Below are 22,157 nucleotides of genomic sequence, written 5' to 3'. Positions count from 1 at the left end.
GTGATCAATGTGACAAAACATTTCTAGAGTCATCAACCCTGAAGAGACACCTGACAGTTCATACAAAGGAGAAGCCACATTCATGTTCTGTGTGTGGAAAGAGTTTTTCACTGCTGTATTATTTATATCAACATCAGAAAACACACACTGGTGTGAGAGAGTACATGTGCTTTGAGTGTGAGAAGACTTTTACTACAGCAAACAATTTAAAAGTGCACCAGAGAATTCACACTGGAGAAAAACCTTACAATTGTTCACACTGTGACAAGAGATTTAGTGATTCATCATCTCTGAAAATACACGAGAGGATCCACAGCAGAGAGAAGCCGCACACGTGTGATCAGTGTGGAAAGAGTTTCACTATTAAAAGTAACCTGAAGATACACATGAGAATTCACACTGGAGAAAAACCTTACAAGTGTTCACACTGTGACAACAGATTCAGTCAGTCATCACAACTGAAAACACATGAGAGGATCCACACTGGAGAAAGATCTTACAAGTGTTCATACTGTGACAAGAGATTCAGTCGTTCATCATCTCTGAAATCACATGAGAGGGTCCACACTGGAGAGAAGCTGCACACGTGTGATCAGTGTGGAAAGAGTTTCACTATTAAAAGTCACCTGAAGATACACATGAGAATTCACACTGGAGAAAAACCTTACAAGTGTTCACACTGTGACAACAGATTCAGTCAGTCATCATCTCTGAAAACACATGAGAAGATCCACACTGGAGAAAAACCTTACAAGTGTTCACACTGTGACAACAGATTCAGTCAGTCATCATCTCTGAAAACACATGAGAAGATCCACACTGGAGAAAAACCTTACAAGTGTTCACACTGTGACAAGAGATTCAATCAGTCATCATCTCTGAAGACACATGAGAGGATTCACACTGGAGAAAAACCTTACAAGTGTTCACACTGTGACAAGAGATTCAATCAGTTAGCACATCTGAAACAACACAAGAAGATCCACACTGGAGAGAAGCTGCACACATGTGATCAGTGTGGAAAACGTTTCACTATTAAAAATCACCTGAAGATACACATGAGAATTCACACTGGAGAAAAACCTTACAAGTGTTCACACTGTGACAAGAGATTCAGTCAGTCTTCATCTCTAAAAACACATGAGAGGATCCACACTGGAGAGAAGCCACACACGTGTGATCAGTGTAAAAAGAGTTTCTCTATTAAAAATCACCTGAAGATACACATGAAGATCCATGCAGTGGAGAAACCACATCACCACAGTCTGAAATCATGATAAGTAGTTCATCTTTGTGCTGAGAAACAACGTCTCTTCTAAGACACACACCAAATCTCTCCTCTCCACCTATAGATGGCACTGTTGCACTGTCTGCTGTTGAATTATCCAGGTTGTGGATGAGGAGCGGCCCCTGATGTGATTGCGAAGCATTTAGGGTGTACAGTAGTACATAGTAAAGTGCTATATAAATGCGTCATTCATTCATTTATTCATAGTTATCCATTTCTCAATATGCTTTCTTGTCTGTGTTCTTGTGAAACGTCATCAGTTGCTGTCCAAGTACTGTTCCAGTTCAAAATTCACATCTAGCCAAGTACAGTTCAAATCTCCGGATGTGTTCTTGATACACCCTTTTTATCACGAATACATAGAGAGGTGACTTGTGCGGACTTGAGACAGCCAGGTATCCCAGAATGCATTGCGTACTAACCAGCAAGTGTTAGTAGCAGAGGAGAAAACCCAAGTAATTCAAACATACTACTGTTATTATGTCATGATATGTAGTTTTAAGAGTTTTCAGGCAAGAGTGTACTGTTTTAAAGCTCAAATTTGTGGTTTATTGATAAAAGTAGAGCCTATTTGGAGTTGTGAGATCCAGATGATCACCTGGTGCTCAGTGCTCATGTACCCCGCTGAGAGCATCCTTACCTTGGCTACTTCTTCTGATGTTTGCCGTTGACTCTGATGTCTCTGTAGTGGTTGAACATAATATAATTCATCTTTTGTATATCTAACGGGTGATCTTTGGTCTCATAAATCTATAATTTGTTGAACTAAAAGTGAAATCTCATAACTTTATATAGTTAGGAGTTATATTTTACTGTTGTAGCCTACTAGAGCGCTGACTTTGTATGTTTGACTGAATCATTTGCTTTATTTTTTATTGTATCTTCTTATACTTTTTGCTTATACTTTTATAATAGTTATTTGGTAATTAAAACTGATATCTAACAAAAAGAGTTAGGGTTGTTTTATATTTGCAGACTATATGCATATATTGCCTGAACCACATATGTTTAATATTTTTAAAATGTAAACAAATATAGGAAGAACTGTGTTTTATAGTTTGTTTGGTTATAAATATACATGCAGTGAAGATTGTAACACTCTGCCTAAATAAGGCAGGCTACACAAATAAAGTTTGTTCTTTTCCCTCCTAAAACTGTTTGACTGAGTGAGGTTATAACAAATAACCACAAATACAAAGAATAAATGCCAACCCAGAGTGTATTATACAAGAAGAAACAGAAAAGCAATATAGACAAAAATGTGTGTGTGTGTGTGTGTGTGTGTGTTATAGTTCGGCCTCACCGGTGAGGCATTTTGAATCTGGGAGCACATTGAGGAACAGCGCTGTCCTGTGAAGAAGTCCAAAGCAAAATAATCCCACCAGGTTGGTTTGTCCTCAAGGATAGAAAACAGAGTCACAGATGTCATGTATGTTGATTGGTTAAAAATCCTGATGATGCCACAGGGATTCCTTGGCATGTTGCGGCGGATCTCTCACGGGACAAAACGGGAACAAGACAGAAAGACGGGAAAACAATTATACACAGACAGGTGAACAGCTGTCCCCTCAAAATAACAATAGTGAGTGGGCTCAATTAGCCATTTTCTCTCCCCGGTGTCATGTGACTCGTTAATGTTACAAGGTCTCAGGTGTGAATGGGGAGCAGGTGTGTTAAATTTGGTGTTATCTCTCTCACTCTCTCATACTGGTCACTGGAAGTTCAACATGGCATCTCATGGCAAGGAACCCTCTGAGGATCTGAAAAAAACAACTGTTGCTCTACATAAAGATGGTGCAGGCTATAAGAAGTTTGCCAAGACCCTGAAACTGAGCTGCAGCACGGTGGCCAAGACCATACAGCGGTTTAACAGGACAGGTTCCACTCACAACAGGCCTCGTCATGGTCGAACAAAGATCACACCCTTAATATAAAATGTGATGCTTCTCCACCCTTCACAATGAAACATTACATCAAGAGAAACTGCTACAATCTTACAATGGGTAATATTCCTGGTTTTCTTGTAACAATTAATTCAGAGTAGTTTAAAGGGGCTTTATATAGGAAATGACACCCAGTGGTTGAAATAGGTACTGCAGTCCAAATTCAAAATATAGTTTGCCCCGCCCCCTCGTTCAGAGACGCGGGTGGCCAAGGATACGCATCGAGAGGGAGCACAACTGACAATGGCTACGTTTACATGCACCCAAATAATCCACTTGTAATCGGATTGAAAAACGTTCATGCAAACGCCTTAATCGATCCGATTGAGCTCGATCCAAATGAAATTTCGATCGGATTGGAAGGGGTGGTTTATTCCTTTTCTAATCCGATCTAACAGCAAAAAATTACCATGTAAACGCTTGAATCCGACTACTTTCTCAATCAAAAGTCAAAAGTCTCTGGAGCACATGTGCAGTGCAATGTTGACATGCATTACGCAGTGCGCAAGTTCACGTTCACGTCTGTAGTTGTAAAGATGTATGCCAACAGGCAGTGACGTATATATCCTTTCGTTATAATATTGGATTTTTTTCCGTTTTAAAACAAGAAGGGGAGCCAATGGATATCACACAAGAAGCAACGTGCAAACTTTGCTCAAGAGTTATGCCGGTGAAAAAGTCTCAACCTCGGTCAGTATTCACCACAAAAAGTGAAAGTAAAAAAGTGACAGAGCTGTCTGACGCTGCATTAACAGAGCATATTCTCTCAGAGACGAATTTCAACATAAAATGCTGATAACGGTATATAACTCTCTAAATTTATTCCATTATTTGTCTTGTGGCCGTACATGGCTAGTGAAACAAATGAGAATAATAGTATTTCGTGTAAACAGTTTGTTTGAGTGTTTGTAGTGTTTGTCAGTGCTTGAAGTAAAGCTACGCTTAATTTTCATTGATGACAATATATAGCCTACACTCTCAATAATATAGGCCTATAATTCATTGTATAAGACCTAAAACATTTTAAATCATTTTCAAAGTTAGCAAATAGCCTAATCTTATGTTATCCTCAGGACATGTCAGTTATGCAATGATGCGCTATGAAATTATTGCGGGGCAAATTTATTATAATATTAATTTAATAATGAAAGAAAGAAGCCTAATGTAACAGGCCTACAATAATTGGAAATGCCAAATCTTCTTAATATTGCCTAGATTTGATGCTTTTGACAATATCTCATCGATACATGATCGTCTGTTGACGTAACCCGGGTTACCGCAAGTGTGATTGATATGACGTCACACATGAGTACATGTTTAGAGTACATGTAAACAGATCTGCAGTCGGATTCAATTCATTCGGATTGATGAAAATTGGTGCATGTAAACGTAGCCAATGAAAGCTGAGGAGACTTACACACTGTAAGCTGATAAGTTGATTTATCTGTGTTTTAAAGTGCTGTTGTTCATAAAGATTATTAGATGCATCCAGAGGCTTTAGGTCAAGTAGAATCTGCGATTCTCTGACCCAGTTTGTTAGCTGGTTTCCACGGCTGCAATATGCGGTGTTTTCCGCCAACTGGCAACCTGTTATGTCGAAATACTATTGGATAAACTGGCTGCACACGGTTTCACACAGACCAAAACAAAGACAGACATTCCAACACGGAACGCACATTTCAAAGTAGAATATCTGGCTGTAGTATTGTTTTTCTGAGAAACAAGTAGGTGAACTTAACATGTTTCCTAAATATCTGCAAACATATTGGGGTATTTTTATGCTTTATTAAAGTAAAAATCTTACATATAGCCCCTTTAATGAATTTAGGACAGATGTTTGACAGTTTTAGGTTTATAAAACACAGTTCTCTATTTTGAGGCCACCACCACTTCTGGTTAAAGCCTGTACCAGCCCCTGAATCCGTTCCAGTGTCAGAGTCAGCTCCAGTCCATGAACTCCGCCCAGTGCATGCACCTATACCAGAGAGCATTGCAGTGGCCCTGATGACACTAGCAATTGTGTGTGTTTGGCCACCCACACAATCACTCCTGCTTACTTGCTTACCTGCATAAAGTCTGTTGATTCAGCTGTGCACATCCAGATGTTAATACTGGCTTGTCTAATGCCTTGAACTTGGGCTGGCATATGCAAAATTTGGGGGCGTACATATTAATGATCCCGACTGTTGCGTCACAGTCGGTGTAATGTTGAGATTCGCCTGTTCTTCAGTGGTCTTTTGCACAAATCAAATTTACATAAGAAGAAGGAAACAATGGTGTTTGAGACTCACTGTATGTCATTTCCATGTACAGAACTCTAATTATTTAACTATGCTGAGGTAAATTCAATTTTCAACTCTAGGGCACCTTTAATGTTTGGCACGGAGGCCCGATATCCTTGTGAGGTGCCAGAGACGTATGAGGTAATTTACATTGTTTCATATAAATATCATGTAGTATCATTTAGAAGTTAATAATTTCAATCTTCAATGTTGTTTCTGAAAAGGTCAACAGCACTGTGGAATCTGTGTTAGCAGAGGACACTATATCAAATGCCATTTCTCTGAAGAAGAAAATGGACAACATTGTAAAAAAACCCAAAAAAACAGGACAGAAGACAGAGGGTGGCAAATCAGGCACCATTTTTTGTAGGCCAGAAGGTCCTGTGAAAAAACATAAGGGCCCAGCAGATGAAAGGGGGCAAGTTTGAACACAGGTTGTTGGGACCTTATGAAATTGTCCATTTACAAGAAAAAAGCGCAGATTTAAGGGACGAAAAGGGATTTTTTCCGCCCAAAATCAACACTGACCATCTCAAACCATTGAAAAAAGACAAACCCCGGATATCTCATACAACAGGGGTTCTCAACCTTTTGCAAGCTGGGCCCCCCCAAAGCTGGTTCATTGCAGTTGGGGCTAAAGAATTCCTTCAGTCTACTGTCACTCTTCAGCTCAATAAGCTGTTCCTGCATATCAACTGATAGCTCGTTTGCTGTGCACACAAACGGATCTCGAACCAATGCAAAAGAGCGATAATCCTCTTTAAAGTATGTCGCAAATTGTTTTCTCATTGCTGACAGGTGCTCAGACGCTGATTGAAATAGCGAGGAGAAATCGTGTGACGTGCCTGCATCAGTGATAAAGTCTGCAAGGCTGAGGAACATGTCGCAGTTCCCTCGACTGATGCGGCCATGCCAGAGGTCTAGTTTTTGTGTGAAGGCGTGCACTTTGTCTGCAAGGTGCAAAATATGAGTTTCGCGGCCTTGCAAAGACAGGTTGAGGCCATTCAAGCTGTCAAATATATCGACCAAATAGGACAGAGACGCAAGCCACATAGTGTCATCCAGATGCTTCGCCAGATCTGATTTGATTTGTCAAAAACCACTTCACCTCCTCTCGCAGCTCATACAACCGCTGTAACACCCGCCCCCTGGAGAGCCAGCGAACTTCAGTGTGCAGAAGCAACTGTTCGTGCCCTGACCCCATCTCCTGCCTGCGCACCATCCATGCATAGGCTAACGCATCGGTCCCAAGCCAAACCATTTTCACGGATAAAAATATCAAGGACATTGAAAATGGCTTGTTCTGTAGTGTGCAACTGAAGAGGCCGGCAAAACAGGACATCCTCCTCAATCGACTTGTCCCGCAGATACCTGACATAGGTGAGGAGCTGTGCCTGCCCAGCAATATCAGTGGATTCGTCCAGCTGCAGCACGTAGTAAGGACTCTTTTTTACGAACTCTATTGCTCTCTGATATCATTGGACTTGTCTACAATTCTCCTAGCGACAGTGTCATTGGACAGGGGTATTGCTCCGAGTTTGGCTGCTGCACTATCGCCTATCATTATTCTGCACGTCTTGCGCTGCCGGCAAAATGAGAGTCTCTGCGATTGTATGCGGTTTACCCAGTTGAGCGATTCTTTTGGCCACTACATACGATGCCTCCAAACACTGTTTAGACACAGTGCTGTGCACTGAAATGGTTGCCTGTTGCTGATGGAGGCCATCAAGCTTTCTTTTAAAATATTCAGCCGGTTTATTTTTAATTCCAGCATGCTTTGTTTCGAGGTGCCTTTTTAATTTGCAGGGCTTCGTACTGTCGTTTGCCAGCACCTGGACACACGACACACTGAGGTCTCAGATCAGCCATGACTGTAAACCCAAACTGCAGGTATACTTCATCGTACATTTGAAGCTTTTTTGCAGCTGGTGGTGCGTCGGTTGGCTTGTTGGTCCTCACAAGAAATTTCTCCATTTTTGTTATGTGTTTTCAATAAAGTTTAGGCAATATGTAACTGTGTGTGTGGCTATGTTGAGAGACGTATCAGGGGCTAATCAGTCGGGACTTAGGCACGATCTTTAATTAAACGAACAAAATAATTATTTTGCAGACAATTCAGATTTTATTTTAATACTTAACAATTGTAGTCCTCGTCAGTGTGTGTGTGCGCATGTGTGTCTTAAGGCAGGAGCACACCAAGCCGACGGTCGGCCGTCGGGCAGTTTTTCTTCGTCGGCCAACTAAGTTTTCTCAGTGTGTTCTGCAATGTCGGCTGAAGTTGGTCCTCGTCGGCTTTTTTTCGGCCGGTTCGACATGTTGAATCGGCGTTGGAGCTCGTCGGGCCATCTGATCATTCTGATTGGCTGCTCAGCTACTGCCGTCTGCTGTTTCGGAAAGGCATTTCATCTCACGCAGGCGCAGAACTGACGTGCTACTTGGCTGTCGGCTGTTTAGCGTCGGTTTGGTGTGTCTGGGCAACTTTGGACACAGACGCTACCGACGTGAGCCAACCCCGCAGTTTGCTTTCGTCGCCACTAGTTCGTCGGCGTCGGCTTGGTGTGTTCTGGCCTTTAGTCGCGTGGGTAGTTTTAGCTAAGTGTAGCTACTGCCTAGCAGATACTGGCTAGGGCTGAGATTTGATCTAATCTTTAAAAACAATATTTGTGGGTTTAGTCTTTAAAAAGTCTGTTGGGGTTTTGTAGTGAAGGCCTATGTAAATCGAGACTGATAACAGACTAGCGAGAGCTGGCACAAGTGAACTTGGCAAGAGACTAGACTAGAGTGAATGGAGAGCTATGTCGTGAGTCAATTTAAATGCAGTTTTTTATTTTTGTGTGAGAGTGGGTGAACATTTACACTCCGCTCTGTAAGCCAGGACAGGAACGGCAGCGGCCATGTGCATGCGCGATTCATTTGCAGCCTGGACGCGGAGGGGTGTGTGTCTCCTCTCTGCTCTGACTGCAGGCTGGGATTGCTGCGCGAGGCTACTGAGAGACTGACCGCCTGTGAGTGCTTTTGGATAGGAGAGGGGTTCACGGCAGCACCCGCTGCTCGTTGAGCACAGTAGGGCTCACTGCAGAGTGATTTGTGCTTTCGAGTCTCCAAACACCACAAAAGTCGCTGGATTTGTCGCTTTTGACAAAAAAAAGAAGTCGCCAGGAGGATGATTTGTTTGTGTTATAATCAGTGCTTGAAGTGGGGGAAAAAAGGTGGCGGTACTCTCTTTGCAGTTTATAGTTTATAGTTTATATAAACTAAATACAACCTCAGGTTTTATACATTTGCAGCCTCTGAAACTTCCATCCGTCATAAAAATTAATTCAGATGGTTCGATTTTCTGCATTTTTCGCATCCGTTGCAAATATTTTGAGGGGTGTTTTTGACAATTGAGAGCCACCAAATGATGAATATGAAAAAACGAATAGGACAGTTTCGAACTCAGTTAGGATGCAAGGACCTTAAAGGTGATAGAGAGGATTTTTTCATCGACTGAGAATCCAAAGACTGTTAGTGAGTTTTTGAAATGAGCGCATGCGTAAGAACAACCCCCCTCCTTCACAACACATTTCAAAGGAACGCCTCCCAAAATGCGTGCACGAGTATTGATACACAAGTGTTTACCATCATTTCGAGGGAACGCCTCCCAAAACTCGTAAACACTCGTATTGGAACACAAGTGTTTACCACCGGCATTCGCTGTGTCGTGTTTTTTGGATTCATTATGTCGGACTCACCGCAGGTAACTCATAGTCTGCAGTTGTTACTCCTGTCTCCTGACAAAAACATTGCATGCGGCGCCTGTAGAGTGTGGAAAGTTACTGGAGTGTGCAGCCGCGCTCGTCTCTCACAAGGAACGTCACGGCAGTGATTGACAAGCCAGAGGGCCAATCGTTTACGCGATGATCGCGTAAATGATTGGCTGATGTTTTTAAGGCCCTACCTCGTGCACAGATGATGTATATTAATATTATTACTTTCAGTGCACCTAATAAATAGTCTTTTATCAGTTAGTAAAGACAGTTTCAAGTAATATTGCAAAAATGTATAAAACAAAACATCCTCTTTAGCACCTTTAAACTTTTGAGGCTTGCACAGCTTCTCGAGGAGAAATCAAACAAATGAGCGCCATTTTCTAAAGTCTATGAGCGCAGCACACACAAATAATCTAAATTGACATAATGCAGTTCAATTTCAAAATATGGTGTTTTTATATTTATAACATTTGAATACAGTTCAGCAACATACATCATCACACGACCTGACGACCAAGAGAGCTGACAATTGACCATCACTTAATTTACCATCACCTCGCGATTGAAAATGTGACACTGATATGACAGTTCAACAAACAAGTTAATAATATTAAGTCACTTACATTTTAGACGAAATAATGACTGTTTTGTTCTATTTTAGCAGCGAAAATAGATCCGATGAATCCAAAAAAAGATCGCAACATCTCATAGCAACACTCAATCGTGTTTTGAATGATTCAGTGTTTTGAACAAATCGTTTGAGTCAAAGATTCAATGACCCATGACCCGTCTCATTCTTGATGAATCGGCCGTTTGAACGAATCGTGAATGAATGATTCAATGACTCGCTTAATAAAACCGCTTATCACCTGCATTTGCACTATCGACAAACCAAATTTGTTCAAAACTTTTAAAAAAAAAATCAGTCCAAACACATTTTAATTTTTATTCAGGAGTTATGTATATACAAAACTATAACTTTTTATGACAGTAGTTTAGTGATAAAAAAAAAATTGCACTTTTTTTTTTTTTCAGGTTTTTTTCCTCCCATCCTGTAGCCTACTCACGCCCGCCCGGGAGAGTGTGAACACTTGTAAGGTTTTTCTCCATTGTGAATTATCTGGTGCAGTTTTAAACTGTTTTCTGTAGTAAAAGTCTTCTCACACTCAAAGCACATGTACTCTCTCATGTACTCTCTCATGTACTCTATTAGTATGAATTTTCTCATGTTCTTGTAAACTATACAGCTGTGAAAAACTCTTTCCACACAGAGAACACGAATGTGGCTTCTCCTTTGCATGAACTGTCAGGTGTCTCTTCAGGGCTGATGCCGAGAGAAACGTTTTGTCACATTCATTACATGCGAACAGCTTTTCTCCTGTATGAACTGCACTGTGAATCTCAAGACTTTGTTTTGATGTAAAACTCTTTCCGCACTGATCACATGTGAATGGCTTCTCTCCTGTATGAACTCTCATGTGAACATCAAGACTCTGTTTGGTTGTGAAACTCTTTCCACACTGAGTACAGATTGTAGATTTCTTGGCTCTTCTTTTCTTTAAAAAAGTCTTTTTAGTCTTTGAGAGACTCAAAGGTTTTTCTCCAGGTTTGTCATGACGATCCTTCTCCACTTCACTCAGTTCTTCACTCTCCTTCACTTCCATCAGCTCTGAAATCACAACAAAAAAAGTTAATTTTCAGTATATTAAAGTAATTCAAAATGAGGATTATGAAGTGAAAGAACATAAAAGTGAACCTTCATGTACTGAAGTAGACAACTGCTATGAAATATTCTGATCACTTTGATGCCTTTTTATATATTTATTATATGTCCCTGAAACAATTATTATATTTAAAACATTATAGACAAATCAAAAGTTTCTATAGTGAGAACTTTTCAATATTTTGATGAATGACACAATTATTGTCATATTTTGACACCAACTTTTAGATTTATATTTATTTTACTAAAACTGTTTAATTATTAAGGGTTGGTCACACTTTTTCTTTTACAGACTTCCACACATGTGAATGTGGGACACTGAAAACAAACTCAAGTGAATTTTGACCCTCAACCCTGTTATGAATTTTCCTCATCTTAAAACTGTGACACCCAGGAAGTGACATCTGGGCTCTTTCTAGCATGATGGGAGGACAAGAAAATAATCTCAATCCATCGTCTCAGTTTTTACACAAACTGTACAGTGTTGATCACATTCATCACCTCTGCTACCAAAGTTACTGTAAGAAGAATAATCTATATAATTATGAATAACTTCTACATTTTATGAAAAGTACAAATTTATCAATAACCTTAAATCAGTTTTTGCTTAAGTGAAGCTTACAACCCTGTCAGCCATTCTGGAAAGTGAATTTGCTTGATACAGTTTGGTGTTTACTGATATTACTATTTTTTTATTTTGAAACATGTCTAAAATTTTGGTTACATTGTTGCAAATTTTGAACCAGATATAAAAATATGTATTTTGACCTGATGTTGATAATCAATATGAACATTTTTCAAATCTCACTTTACTGACCATTTGTTGAATATTATATTAACTGCATATCTAAATGTGTTGTTGAATCTTTCTAACATGAATGTTGTTCAGCATCATGAATGAATGAAGAATAAACACCAACCTCTTTGTTCTTCAGTATCTTCAGTGTGTTTCATTCTGCAGGGTTCTGGATAATCCGTGTATCATTCGTTCTTTTCATATTAAATTAAGAAATCAAATTCGGAAAATCGAAAAAGGACTTGTTATTTCCTTATTCGTTTACAAATACAATATTTAAAAAACAAATAATGACTGTTTTTTTGTATTTTCGATTACATGCTCAAATTGAAAATGGGAGATACGAAAAACGCCTCCACCACGAATCTGATTTTGATATTTAGTTATCCAATTTGGCATGACCCGGAAGTTTGTCTTCACACATATGGTTCCACCATAACAGTAGCAGATACAGTAGGCTACCTTACTATGGCCGCTCTAGACCAATACATTAATTTGGTTAAAGGCTTATTCGAAAGTGGCAAGACTCATGCAGAGATTTCCATCCATCTGCAACAAATGGGTGTCCAGCGATGCTCTGAAATGAGTGTTAGACGAATCTGTTTTAAACACAACCTTCGTCGAAAAAGACAAGTATCGGACACAGAACTGGAAGCAGCTATGATTGGATCTATTTATGAGGTTTTTCATCTTCTTCTTTATCTTATTATTATTATTTATATTCGTACTGTTCGACCAGTGTTTTGGGACAAGACAGTGCATTCACAGCTAAGTTGGTCCTTCATGAAACAGGCAGCTTTGCATTCAAAACAATTAACTGTAGATGTTTTTTCTTTTAATTGTATTTACTTTTAGCAATTATTTTGTAATAAACGCTTAAAGTGAGCTATTAAAACATGATATGTTGAATTATGTTTTATATTTAAGGTAAGTATAGGCACTAGTTTTTGTGTTCATTTTTATTTCCTGTCGCTGCTCTTTTTATTGTAGCCTATTGTAGTTCAATAACCATTTTATTTAAGGTTTCATGTATTTACTGTAGGCCGGTTTCGATTACGATTTCAAGCAGTAGGCTATCGATAATGCCAAAAATGTTATGTACAGTCAAATGTCCCGTTGTATACTTTTTAAATATCTTGCTTCTCAGTCTTTGGTTGTCATGGATACAATAATCTTATCACTCAAACATTATTTCATGGTTATAATTTCTTAACAGACGGGGTCATCGTATGGCCGCAAGTTCATGACTGGCTATCTATCTTCACTGGGAGTGCGTGCAGGAGAAAGTCGAGTCGGAAAATTGCTGAGAGAAATTCATCAGCCATACCACGAATTGCGACGGCAGGTAGGTTTTGCTACACTTGTGCTCTGTATTAAACAATAATAATAAGCATGATAAAGTGGCATCACAATCACCCTCTATTACTAGACAGAAAAAAATCTTGATTACTTGTTCCACAAATCATGGTCATGAGATCCAAGTATATATATGCATCTAGTTTTGTTTCCTTTCGTTACTTCCTTACACCATACAAACTGTGGCATAAGTCCTAAAACATTTTGTTATCAGAAGCATTCCAAAAACATTTAAATGTTAACCCTGCAAAAAAAGAATGTTAGTGAAATATGATTACTTCAAATTTCCTTCGTAGTATTTGTGGTGGAACTTAATTAGTTATAACCAGCATTTATAAGAATTATCTTGTAGCAAAAAACATTCTGTAAATACATGAGCTATGGGTTCAAGATGTAAGCCTGCAATAATCAAATGTTCCCCCCTTGTTTAGGGTGCACGTAATCTTAACCCAGTCCCATATCATGCCGAATATATGGGCCACAAACTACACCTTGATCAAAATGAGAAGCTTGTGATGTTCGGTGTAACGCACGTTTTGGCAGTTGATGGCTACAGCAGCAAAATTATTGCCAATGCTACAATGCCAGTGAAAAACAACCTCGTAATTTATGAAGAAGTTTACAGGTGAGCATGTTCAGAGGAAGTAACAAGCAGTGAATGGTAACATTTCAATATGGGGACCAATTCTCACTTTTAACTAGTTGCTTATTAGTTTGCATATTGGCATATTAATGCATTATTCTGCATGATCATATTCTACATCCCTTAATCCTATCCCCATACCTAAACTTAACAACTACCTTACTAACTAATAATAAGCAGTAAATTAGGAGTCAAAAGTCATAGTTAATAGTGACTATGTGTTTGCCATACTGAAATGTTACTCAGTGAATATGCATTGCTGTCAACATAAAAAAATGCTAAAAATTGTCTTTGCATTTCTCAGAATTTTCATGTGCAACAAATTTACATCTTTTTATTTCAGATCTGCTGTAGTTAACTATGGCATGTGGGACCAGCTCAGGGTTGACCATGGTAGGGAATTTTACATGTCCCTATACATGCAAGAGAAGCTGTCAAGACGCAGACAACCATACCTCCAAACAGCTTCAACAATGGTGAGGTTTTTGCAATGCTGATAACAGTTATAAGACTACTACAACCAATATAAAAATATGTAATTAATAATACATATGTGCATTTCAAACTGGCAATTTATTTTCCTTATTAGTTCATACGTTCTTCATTGTGTTTCATAGAATATGAAACATTGTTTTTCAGAATCTTAGAGTTGAAAGGATTTGGCCTGAAGTGAACAATCGGGTGAACTACCCATTGAAACAGGCCCTGGTGCACCTGCTAGACCAAGAAGTCATCAACATGGAGGACAGTATGACTAAATTCTGCACTTCAAACCTGGCATGTCAGTTAAGCCAAATTGGACTAAATAGAGTAGTGCAGGCATGGAATGCTCATAGGATCCCAGGTATGCTCTGAGGACTTTACAATATTTTTCTGAATAGGCACTTTAAAATCACCGCACATTCACTTTCAGGGCCCATTCACTTTGATAGCTGCTGTTTACCATGCTTAATTGTTTTAGGCCGTGGAATACCCAATGAACTTGCAGCAAGTGGATGTCCATCAAAAATTTCAGATGAGCTGCTGCCCAATGCCTCTGTTGTGGCAAATATGTACGAGCAGGAGTTGGGATCGTCGCTGACTTGGACGTCTACCTTTGGAACGGACCCCTTTTCCTCTGAGGAGGACAGATGTCATGCAGAGCAGGACTTTGTAGAAAAGTATCCAGACATCTCTCTACTTTTCAATGAAGCAGTGAACGGTGAATATAGCCTTTTTCAGGATGCATTGCTTTACCTCATAAATGTAACCCAAAGATATGTATGAAAAGTGACATTAATTCTCTATTTTTTTTTTTAAGCAGTGAAGTCTTAATTAGGCAGTATTAATTAGGCATGTAAGTAGACTTCTACTGTGAAGTCAATAAAATCAGCTTGGGTATACAAATAATGGATTAAATTTTTGTATGCATGTATTTAGCTGCCACCATGCCCAAATCTCAGTTGAATAAACAGACAAGTCTATTTTTTGCCAAGAACTCTGTTGTATTTAAAATGTCTTGTTCAAACTCTTCAATACAAAGACATAAATATATTAAACATTTTGCTTCAGTTTGTATTTTGCAACAAAAAAAACAGTTGTGTAAAATTGTATTGGATAATACAATACACAGATTGGATGCAAAACAAAATGAAATAACCAAATGGAATGATGCACATCTAACTGTGCACTAGAACTGCATATCTTGAGATGAAGGAACAACAGTAAGAACAACAGTAAAACGCAATTGTGCAACGTTTGATAATACTAGTACATAGTATTAATCCAAGAATATGTTTCTGAGTGCAGCCAATGCATCAGATAGGCCCATGAGTCTTTGTATGTTGTTGCCAGAATCACCAGCACGGCATTTTGGGCAGGAGGGAGAATTTGTTTGCCATTCCTCAATGCAACTCCTGCAGCCAATAAGGCTTTGGCAGCATGATGAAACCATGGGCTCGTTCATTGGACCTGGAAATTTGATTCAGAAAACAGTTTTAAATACTATAGTTACAGTATTTGAGAACTATTCGATACATTTGTGGAACACTGTTGTCTTTGTGTAAAGTGGTAAATCAGTTGTATTCATAAAGTTTAGATTAGCACAAACAAATTATATATTGTTTTCTTATTCCATAAAATGGTAGGTTCAGTCACTGCTTGATGATTTTACACAATTTAATAATATTTTAAAATATTATTTTGAAGAATAAAATATAAAATTATACAAACCTTTGCAGATTATACACGCAAAAGCATCTCTGACAGCTGTGGTTTCTGCATCTGTAAGGGATACTGTCGTCCTCCGACTGGAATTGGCAAATTCCATTAGCTCTTTCATCGTTGTGGACACTGCTTGCAGTCCCTGGGCTGCTGCCACAACCTCTTCAATAGTGTCCACAACCTCTTGGAGGCCAGTATCTTCTCTTCGACTGGAAAACATTTAAATCATACAAGGCAAAAATTATTACATTTGTTTTCAACAGATAGTGTATTCACAGTGAAAGTAAGCAGATACAATCATTTTAACTATACTTTGATCATTATAAACCTATTAAAGTCTCAAGGGCTTCATGCAGTCTAACTGTAATCCTATGTATTAACCTGTGACTTTAAATAACATGTTAAGCAAAAGTAATTGTTGTAATAAACAGAGTAATTAAGGTCCCAGTCCATCAACTCATCTGAATTTAGTGGCCCCAACTGAGCCCAAGTGATGCTGTGCATCTGCACTAGGACCTGAATTCTCAAATATACTTTTAAGAAAATACTGAATATCTAGCAAATTTAGTTGACAATCCATACACATGTGATTGAAATTGTAATGAATTTAATTAATAATGAAATGCAGCAGTTTCTGTACCTCAGTCTCCTCCTTTTACCTTCTCGTAGCTGCAGGAATTCTTCCTGCGCCACAGCAAATACTTTCCGTGCATTCTGCTTCCAGTATGCTGATCCTGTATAGTAAATAATTTATAAAACAAAAGATTTGGAATAATTTCTAACATGATTATGAAGCATTTAAAACAAAGTATGCTGTATTTATATGTTGTGTTCTTGAGGCAGTGAAAATGCTGCTATAATAAGAAATACAAAATGTTAATTATACCTCTGGTTCCTTCAGAATCCAGGATTTCCTTTCCTTGCCCATCAGTCAGGATCAGTGAGTCTTCTTGTCCAAGGGCCTCTTTAACTTTACTCAGAATACCCGAAACAGAAGACTCAAACTCAGAAAAACGCACCGTTAACGTTTTGTTGGTCTCCAACTTGCCATCATGAAGTTCAGCAATGAAAATATTCCTAAATAATTATAAAAACAAAAGCATTTTTGCACATTTGATATTAGAATCCTCTTCATGTACATTATGGCCTGGTTTCACAGACAGGGCTTATATTAAGCCAGGATTAGGCCTTAGTTCAATTAGGGCATTTAAGTAGCTTTTATAAATGTTCCGTATAAAAAAAAAAAATAAAAAAAAAACATTACTGGTGAGCATCTTGAGACAAAACAAAGGCACTGAAACATTTTAAGATATCTTAGTGCAAGTTGCTTTCAAAACATCTCAAACAAACATTTTAGTCTGGGACTAGACTTAAGCCTTGTCTATGAAACCAGGGGTATATGTTTACATGCATGCAGCATTTTTATGTTTTTGGCAATTAACTTGTGTGACTGGATGGCAAAGTAACTAATGCACTGAAAGCATGTAAAGTCTTCAATTGTTTTATATACTATTATACTGTGATGCTTAAATTATGTACTAGGTGTAACATATTTAGTTGTTTCAAGTTTTTACAAAGAGGAATTGTTTAATTTGGTTACCTTTGGAAAGTTTTTGGCATAGTTGCTCTTGGAACTGCAGAAGAACCAGTTGCAGAACCCGCTGCTGCACTGACTGGCCGGTGGAAGGAAAAGCGAGTAGGGTTGGGCGTTACAGGTGTATTAGGTGAACACTCCACGCTGATGCTCTCACCGTGCACCTCATAATGACCCCTTACTGTGAGGTCAAGAAGACTGAAGTGGCCATCAGGCTCAGGAAACAGAGCCACATTGTTGTCATCAGTGATGTACAAACTGGGGCCATGGACCTTTAAGATATTTATTTTCAACATAAACAAGTTCAGGATATTTATCAGGCCACTGGAATTTATGGTGTAATTTAACAATGGTGTAATTTAACAGATGGCGTCCAATTGTTTTCAAAGACAGTGGGCCTCCCTTCTGACAGAACATCAAAATGGTGTATTCTGAACAAAAGTTTTGTAAAGAGCATAGTGAATTTTTTTAATATACATAGAGAGGTATATTAGCCTGATGTCACTTTAAGACCTAGCACATGGATTCAATTCAATTATATACATTCGATTTTCTCACTAAAAATTTGCCAAATAAAGGCCAATTCACCCTACACCGACAGACTCCGACAACGTTCTACAATCAACAAATTACCTAAACCATTGCCAATAGAGCCAAAACACTGATCCGACGAAACCAGGTGAAGTGTCTTGGTCGGTGCAGTGTGAATTGTAGTTGAATCTACAGTAACTTTACCTGAAAGATCCTGCCGATCTTTATGAAGAAGACCTGCCGGTCAGTTGTAAGGTCATTTTCTTTTAAAGTGATTCGCTTGTTCCCTCTAAAGAACACAAAACTTTCCATTGTGATCGATTGTCAGACAGTGATGGTCACGTGCGCTCTTTCATCAGTGTTGCCAGGTATATGGTTTCCCGCTTGAATATTCCTCTTTCCCTCCCTGGATGTGGAACGGAATATTTACCACCCAAAAATGCTAATTTTACTCCCCGAAAAGTTATTACATTTTTTTATTTGATTTTTTTTAGAAGGGGAACACCTCTGGAATTCAGTTGGGATAATGATGGCCGTTTTGTGGCTAGATTGATCAACAATTGGGAGGGTGTTGTTATGCAGACTCGGCAACCCTGTTTCACAGCTACATCCGGGTCATGCCAAATTGGATAACTAAATATCAAAATCAGATTCGTGGTGGAGGCGTTTTTCGTATTTCCCATTTTCAATTTGAGCATGTAATCGAAAATACAAAAAAACAGTCATTATTTGTTTTTTAAATATTGTATTTGTAAACGAATAAGGAAATAACAAGTCCTTTTTCGATTTTCCGAATTTGATTTCTTAATTGAATATGAAAAGAACGAATGATACACGGATTTCAGACCTGCAATGGACAGTTCCATTGAGTAAAACAGAAATGGAAAGTGTCATTAAAACAGAAGTCAATAAGTTATGGCAAGGACAATGGTAAAAGGAGACCAAAGGTCTTTTTTTATATAAAGTACAAAAGCAAGTGACAACAAGGAGGCAGGGTGGTTGGAAGCAAAGACTAAGAATTGGACATAGCCTACAGGTCTCAATCATAATCTCAGTCACTTAGGGAAACACACAACAGGACTGTGCATAAATTGTGACAAAAGAGAGACTGTAGAACATGTATTGCTAGAGTGTGAAGCATACAGGACAGAGAGAACCATACTGTTAGAAAAAGTCAAAGAATTAGGATATACATTTGTCAATAAAGGATTTACTTTCTTTTTATACAACAAAACCATCAGCATGGCTAGTTCTCATGAGATACTTAAAAACTCATGTAACTTATGTACATACAGGTGCTGGTCATATAATTAGAATATCATCAAAAAGTTGATTTATTTCACTAATTCCATTCAAAAAGTGAAACTTGTATATTATATTCGTTCATTACACACAGACTGATATATTTCAAATGTTTATTTCTTTTAATTTTCATTATTATAACTGACAACTAAGGAAAATCCCAAATTCAGTATCTAAATTAGAATATTATTTAAGACCAATACAAAGAAAGGATTTTTAGAAATCTTGGCCAACTGAAAAGTATGAACATGAAAAGTATGAGCATGTACAGCACTCAATACTTAGTTGGGGCTCCTTTTGCCTGAATTACTGCAGCAATGCGGCATGGCATGGAGTTCCAAAGGAAATGCAAAATTTACTTTCATCAGAGAACATAACTTTGGACCACTCAGCAGCGGTCCAGTCCTTTTGTCTTTAGCCCAGGCAAGATGCTTCTGACGCTGTCTGTTCAAGAGTGGCTTGACACAAGGAATGTGACAGCTGAAACCCATGTCTTGCATACATCTGTGTGTAGTGGTTCTTGAAGCACTGACTCCAGCTGCAGTCCACTCTTTGTGTATCTCCCCCACATTTTTGAATGGGTTTTGTTTCACAATCCTCTCCAGGGTGCGGTTATCCCTATTGCTTGTACACTTTTTTCTATCACATCTTTTCCTTCCCTTCGCCTCTCTATTAATGTGCTTGGACACAGAGCTCTGTGAACAGCCAGCCTCTTTTGCAATGACCTTTTGTGTCTTGCCCTCCTTGTGCAAGGTGTCAATGGTCATCTTTTGGACAACTGTCAGGTCAGCAGTCTTCCCCATGATTGTGTAGCCTACAGAACTAGACTGAGAGACCATTTAAAGGCCTTTGCAGGTGTTTTGAGTTAATTAGCTGATTAGAGTGTGGCACCAGGTGTCTTCAATATTGAACCTTTTCACAGTATTCTAATTTTCTGAGATGCTGAATTTGGGATTTTCCTTAGTTGTCAGTTATAATCATCAAAATTAAAATAAATAAACATTTGAAATATATCAGTCTGTGTGTAATTAATGAATATAATATTAGTGAAATAAATCAACTTTTTAATGATATTGTAATTATATGACCAGCACCTGTATATGCTGCCACTGAGCCAAATAATGAGAAAGAACCAAATAGCATATCACAGTTATGCAGATGACACCCAGATTTATCTAGCCCTATCACTTAAAGACTACATTTTATGTGCCTAAACCTCTTTCAGTTAAACAAAGGTAAAACTGAAGTCATTGCATTTGGAAACAAAGATGAAGTTCTCAAAGTGAACGCCTACTGTTACGTTCCACGTATGTTTTGTATTTTTTGTTTTTTCCTCCCTCTCTTTTGTTATCTATTGAGTTATTTAGGTATATCTTATTGGACGGGAAAACCAGCAATCATCCTTGTGATGTTATGATGTTCTGACGTCATGACCAGCGTTCTGCCAATCTGCGGGTGACTGATCGTTTAAAGGGCTTTGTCGGCGTTCCACCTGCAGTAAGCGTTTGGGCTTCGGACCTCACTCACCTTTGTTGAGCCAGAAGCAGCCAGCCAACCTACGAGTCTTTGAACTGTTCACTTAGTCTGTTGTTTACTGAGACGGCATTTCTGTGATTTGTTTGATGCACTCGTGTAATAGTTAACCTGATGGAGTTAGAGCGTGATACAAGTTTCACATGTTCATTGTATGTGCGCATTTGTATGCTGGTGTGAAGTCGTTATCTGTTAACCACTTGATTTGGTCTTGATTGGCAAATAATGATCCCTTTGTTATGTACAGCCCTACTCAGTGTTAATCTCAACCTCACTGACAATTGTTAATTCCGTAGTGCGTGACGGCTCGAACTGGTAGCTAGTACTCTATGTTAGTTAGTGTGTGGGTGTATTTTGGTTATTTATATAGTAAAGTTTAGTTAAGGCGTCACATACGCCAAAGATTTCAGTTTTGTTTCTACATTTTATTTTTAGTAGTTAGTTTAGGGGCGTGGGCGCTAGTTAATGGATTTTGTTTTGATTATTTCTTGATTATTTTTTTTTGGAAACACCCTCATTTTTTCTTTTATTGAGTTCATGTTTTTATTGTATTGTCTAAATTCTCCCCGTGTCAATAAATATTGGGTTATTTCTGCATCCCTTGTTGTCTGGTCTGTTCTCCCTCACACTGCAACAGCTGCATCTCACCTAAATGTTGCATTCATTCCATTTAACATCTTTAAATACGTAACTGTCACAGACATGGCTTGCGACCATGTATCGATTACCAGGCACTTAACTCCATCACCGTCAAGTTCAGGTACCCCCCTCCTCTCGTCCCAGCGGCCCTGGAACATCTCCGTGGTGCCACTGTGTTCACCAAGTTGGACCTCCGCAGCGCATACAACCTCATCCGGATACGCGAGGGGGAAGAGTGCAAGACCGCCCACCGGCCACTACGAGTACCTGGTGATGCCTGGTACTGCCTGGTCAATGCCTCCTCTGTATTCCGGGACTTCATCCATGAGGTGCTCTAGGAGTTCCTCCACAAATTTGTGCTGGTCTACATTGACAACATCTTGATCTACTCCCGGAGCATGAACCATCAAGAACTGGCCCACACCCACAACAGGAGCTCCAACGTTTCCTCGGCTTCGCCAGTTTCTACAGACGTTTCATCCAGAACTACAGCTCCATCACCAGCCCGCTCACAATCCTCCTCCGCAATAAACCCAAGTCTCTGTCCTGGACTCCAGCTGCCACAGAAGCATT

At 38.9% G+C, this 22,157-nt stretch overlaps 3 protein-coding genes across 3 annotated transcripts in view; 2 read left to right on the top strand and 1 right to left on the bottom strand.

Moving 5' to 3' along the window:
• Positions 1-194: 194 nt before the first annotated feature.
• Positions 195-22,157, top strand: part of LOC125261321 (zinc finger protein 226-like) — a gene marked incomplete at its 5' end in the record, with an annotated part of 54,887 nt that continues 32,924 nt past the window's right edge. The window contains 2 exons of the mRNA XM_048179892.1: positions 195-1,194; positions 11,924-11,950. Coding sequence (XP_048035849.1) covers positions 195-1,194; positions 11,924-11,950 — 1,027 coding nt within the window. The remainder of the gene's footprint in view (positions 1,195-11,923; positions 11,951-22,157) is intronic.
• LOC125261316 lies at positions 13,584-15,049 on the top strand. Its single transcript, XM_048179886.1, has 4 exons — positions 13,584-13,765; positions 14,127-14,259; positions 14,423-14,627; positions 14,745-15,049. Exons 1-4 carry the CDS (start codon positions 13,614-13,616, stop codon positions 15,047-15,049), a joined length of 795 nt encoding a protein of 264 aa, XP_048035843.1. The 5' UTR covers positions 13,584-13,613.
• On the bottom strand, positions 15,238-18,567 carry LOC125261315 (RING finger protein 141-like). Its single transcript, XM_048179885.1, has 5 exons — positions 17,586-18,567; positions 16,872-17,062; positions 16,626-16,719; positions 15,995-16,194; positions 15,238-15,733 (listed from the first exon to the last, which is right to left on the bottom strand). Exons 1-5 carry the CDS (start codon positions 17,873-17,875, stop codon positions 15,543-15,545), a joined length of 966 nt encoding a protein of 321 aa, XP_048035842.1. The 5' UTR covers positions 17,876-18,567; the 3' UTR covers positions 15,238-15,542.

This window comes from Megalobrama amblycephala, unplaced genomic scaffold (genome assembly GCF_018812025.1).
Source record: "Megalobrama amblycephala isolate DHTTF-2021 unplaced genomic scaffold, ASM1881202v1 scaffold391, whole genome shotgun sequence".
Classification (NCBI taxonomy): Eukaryota; Metazoa; Chordata; class Actinopteri; order Cypriniformes; family Xenocyprididae; genus Megalobrama; species Megalobrama amblycephala.
Note: the sequence above shows the minus strand (reverse complement) of the source record. Positions and strands in the feature narration are given on the sequence as shown.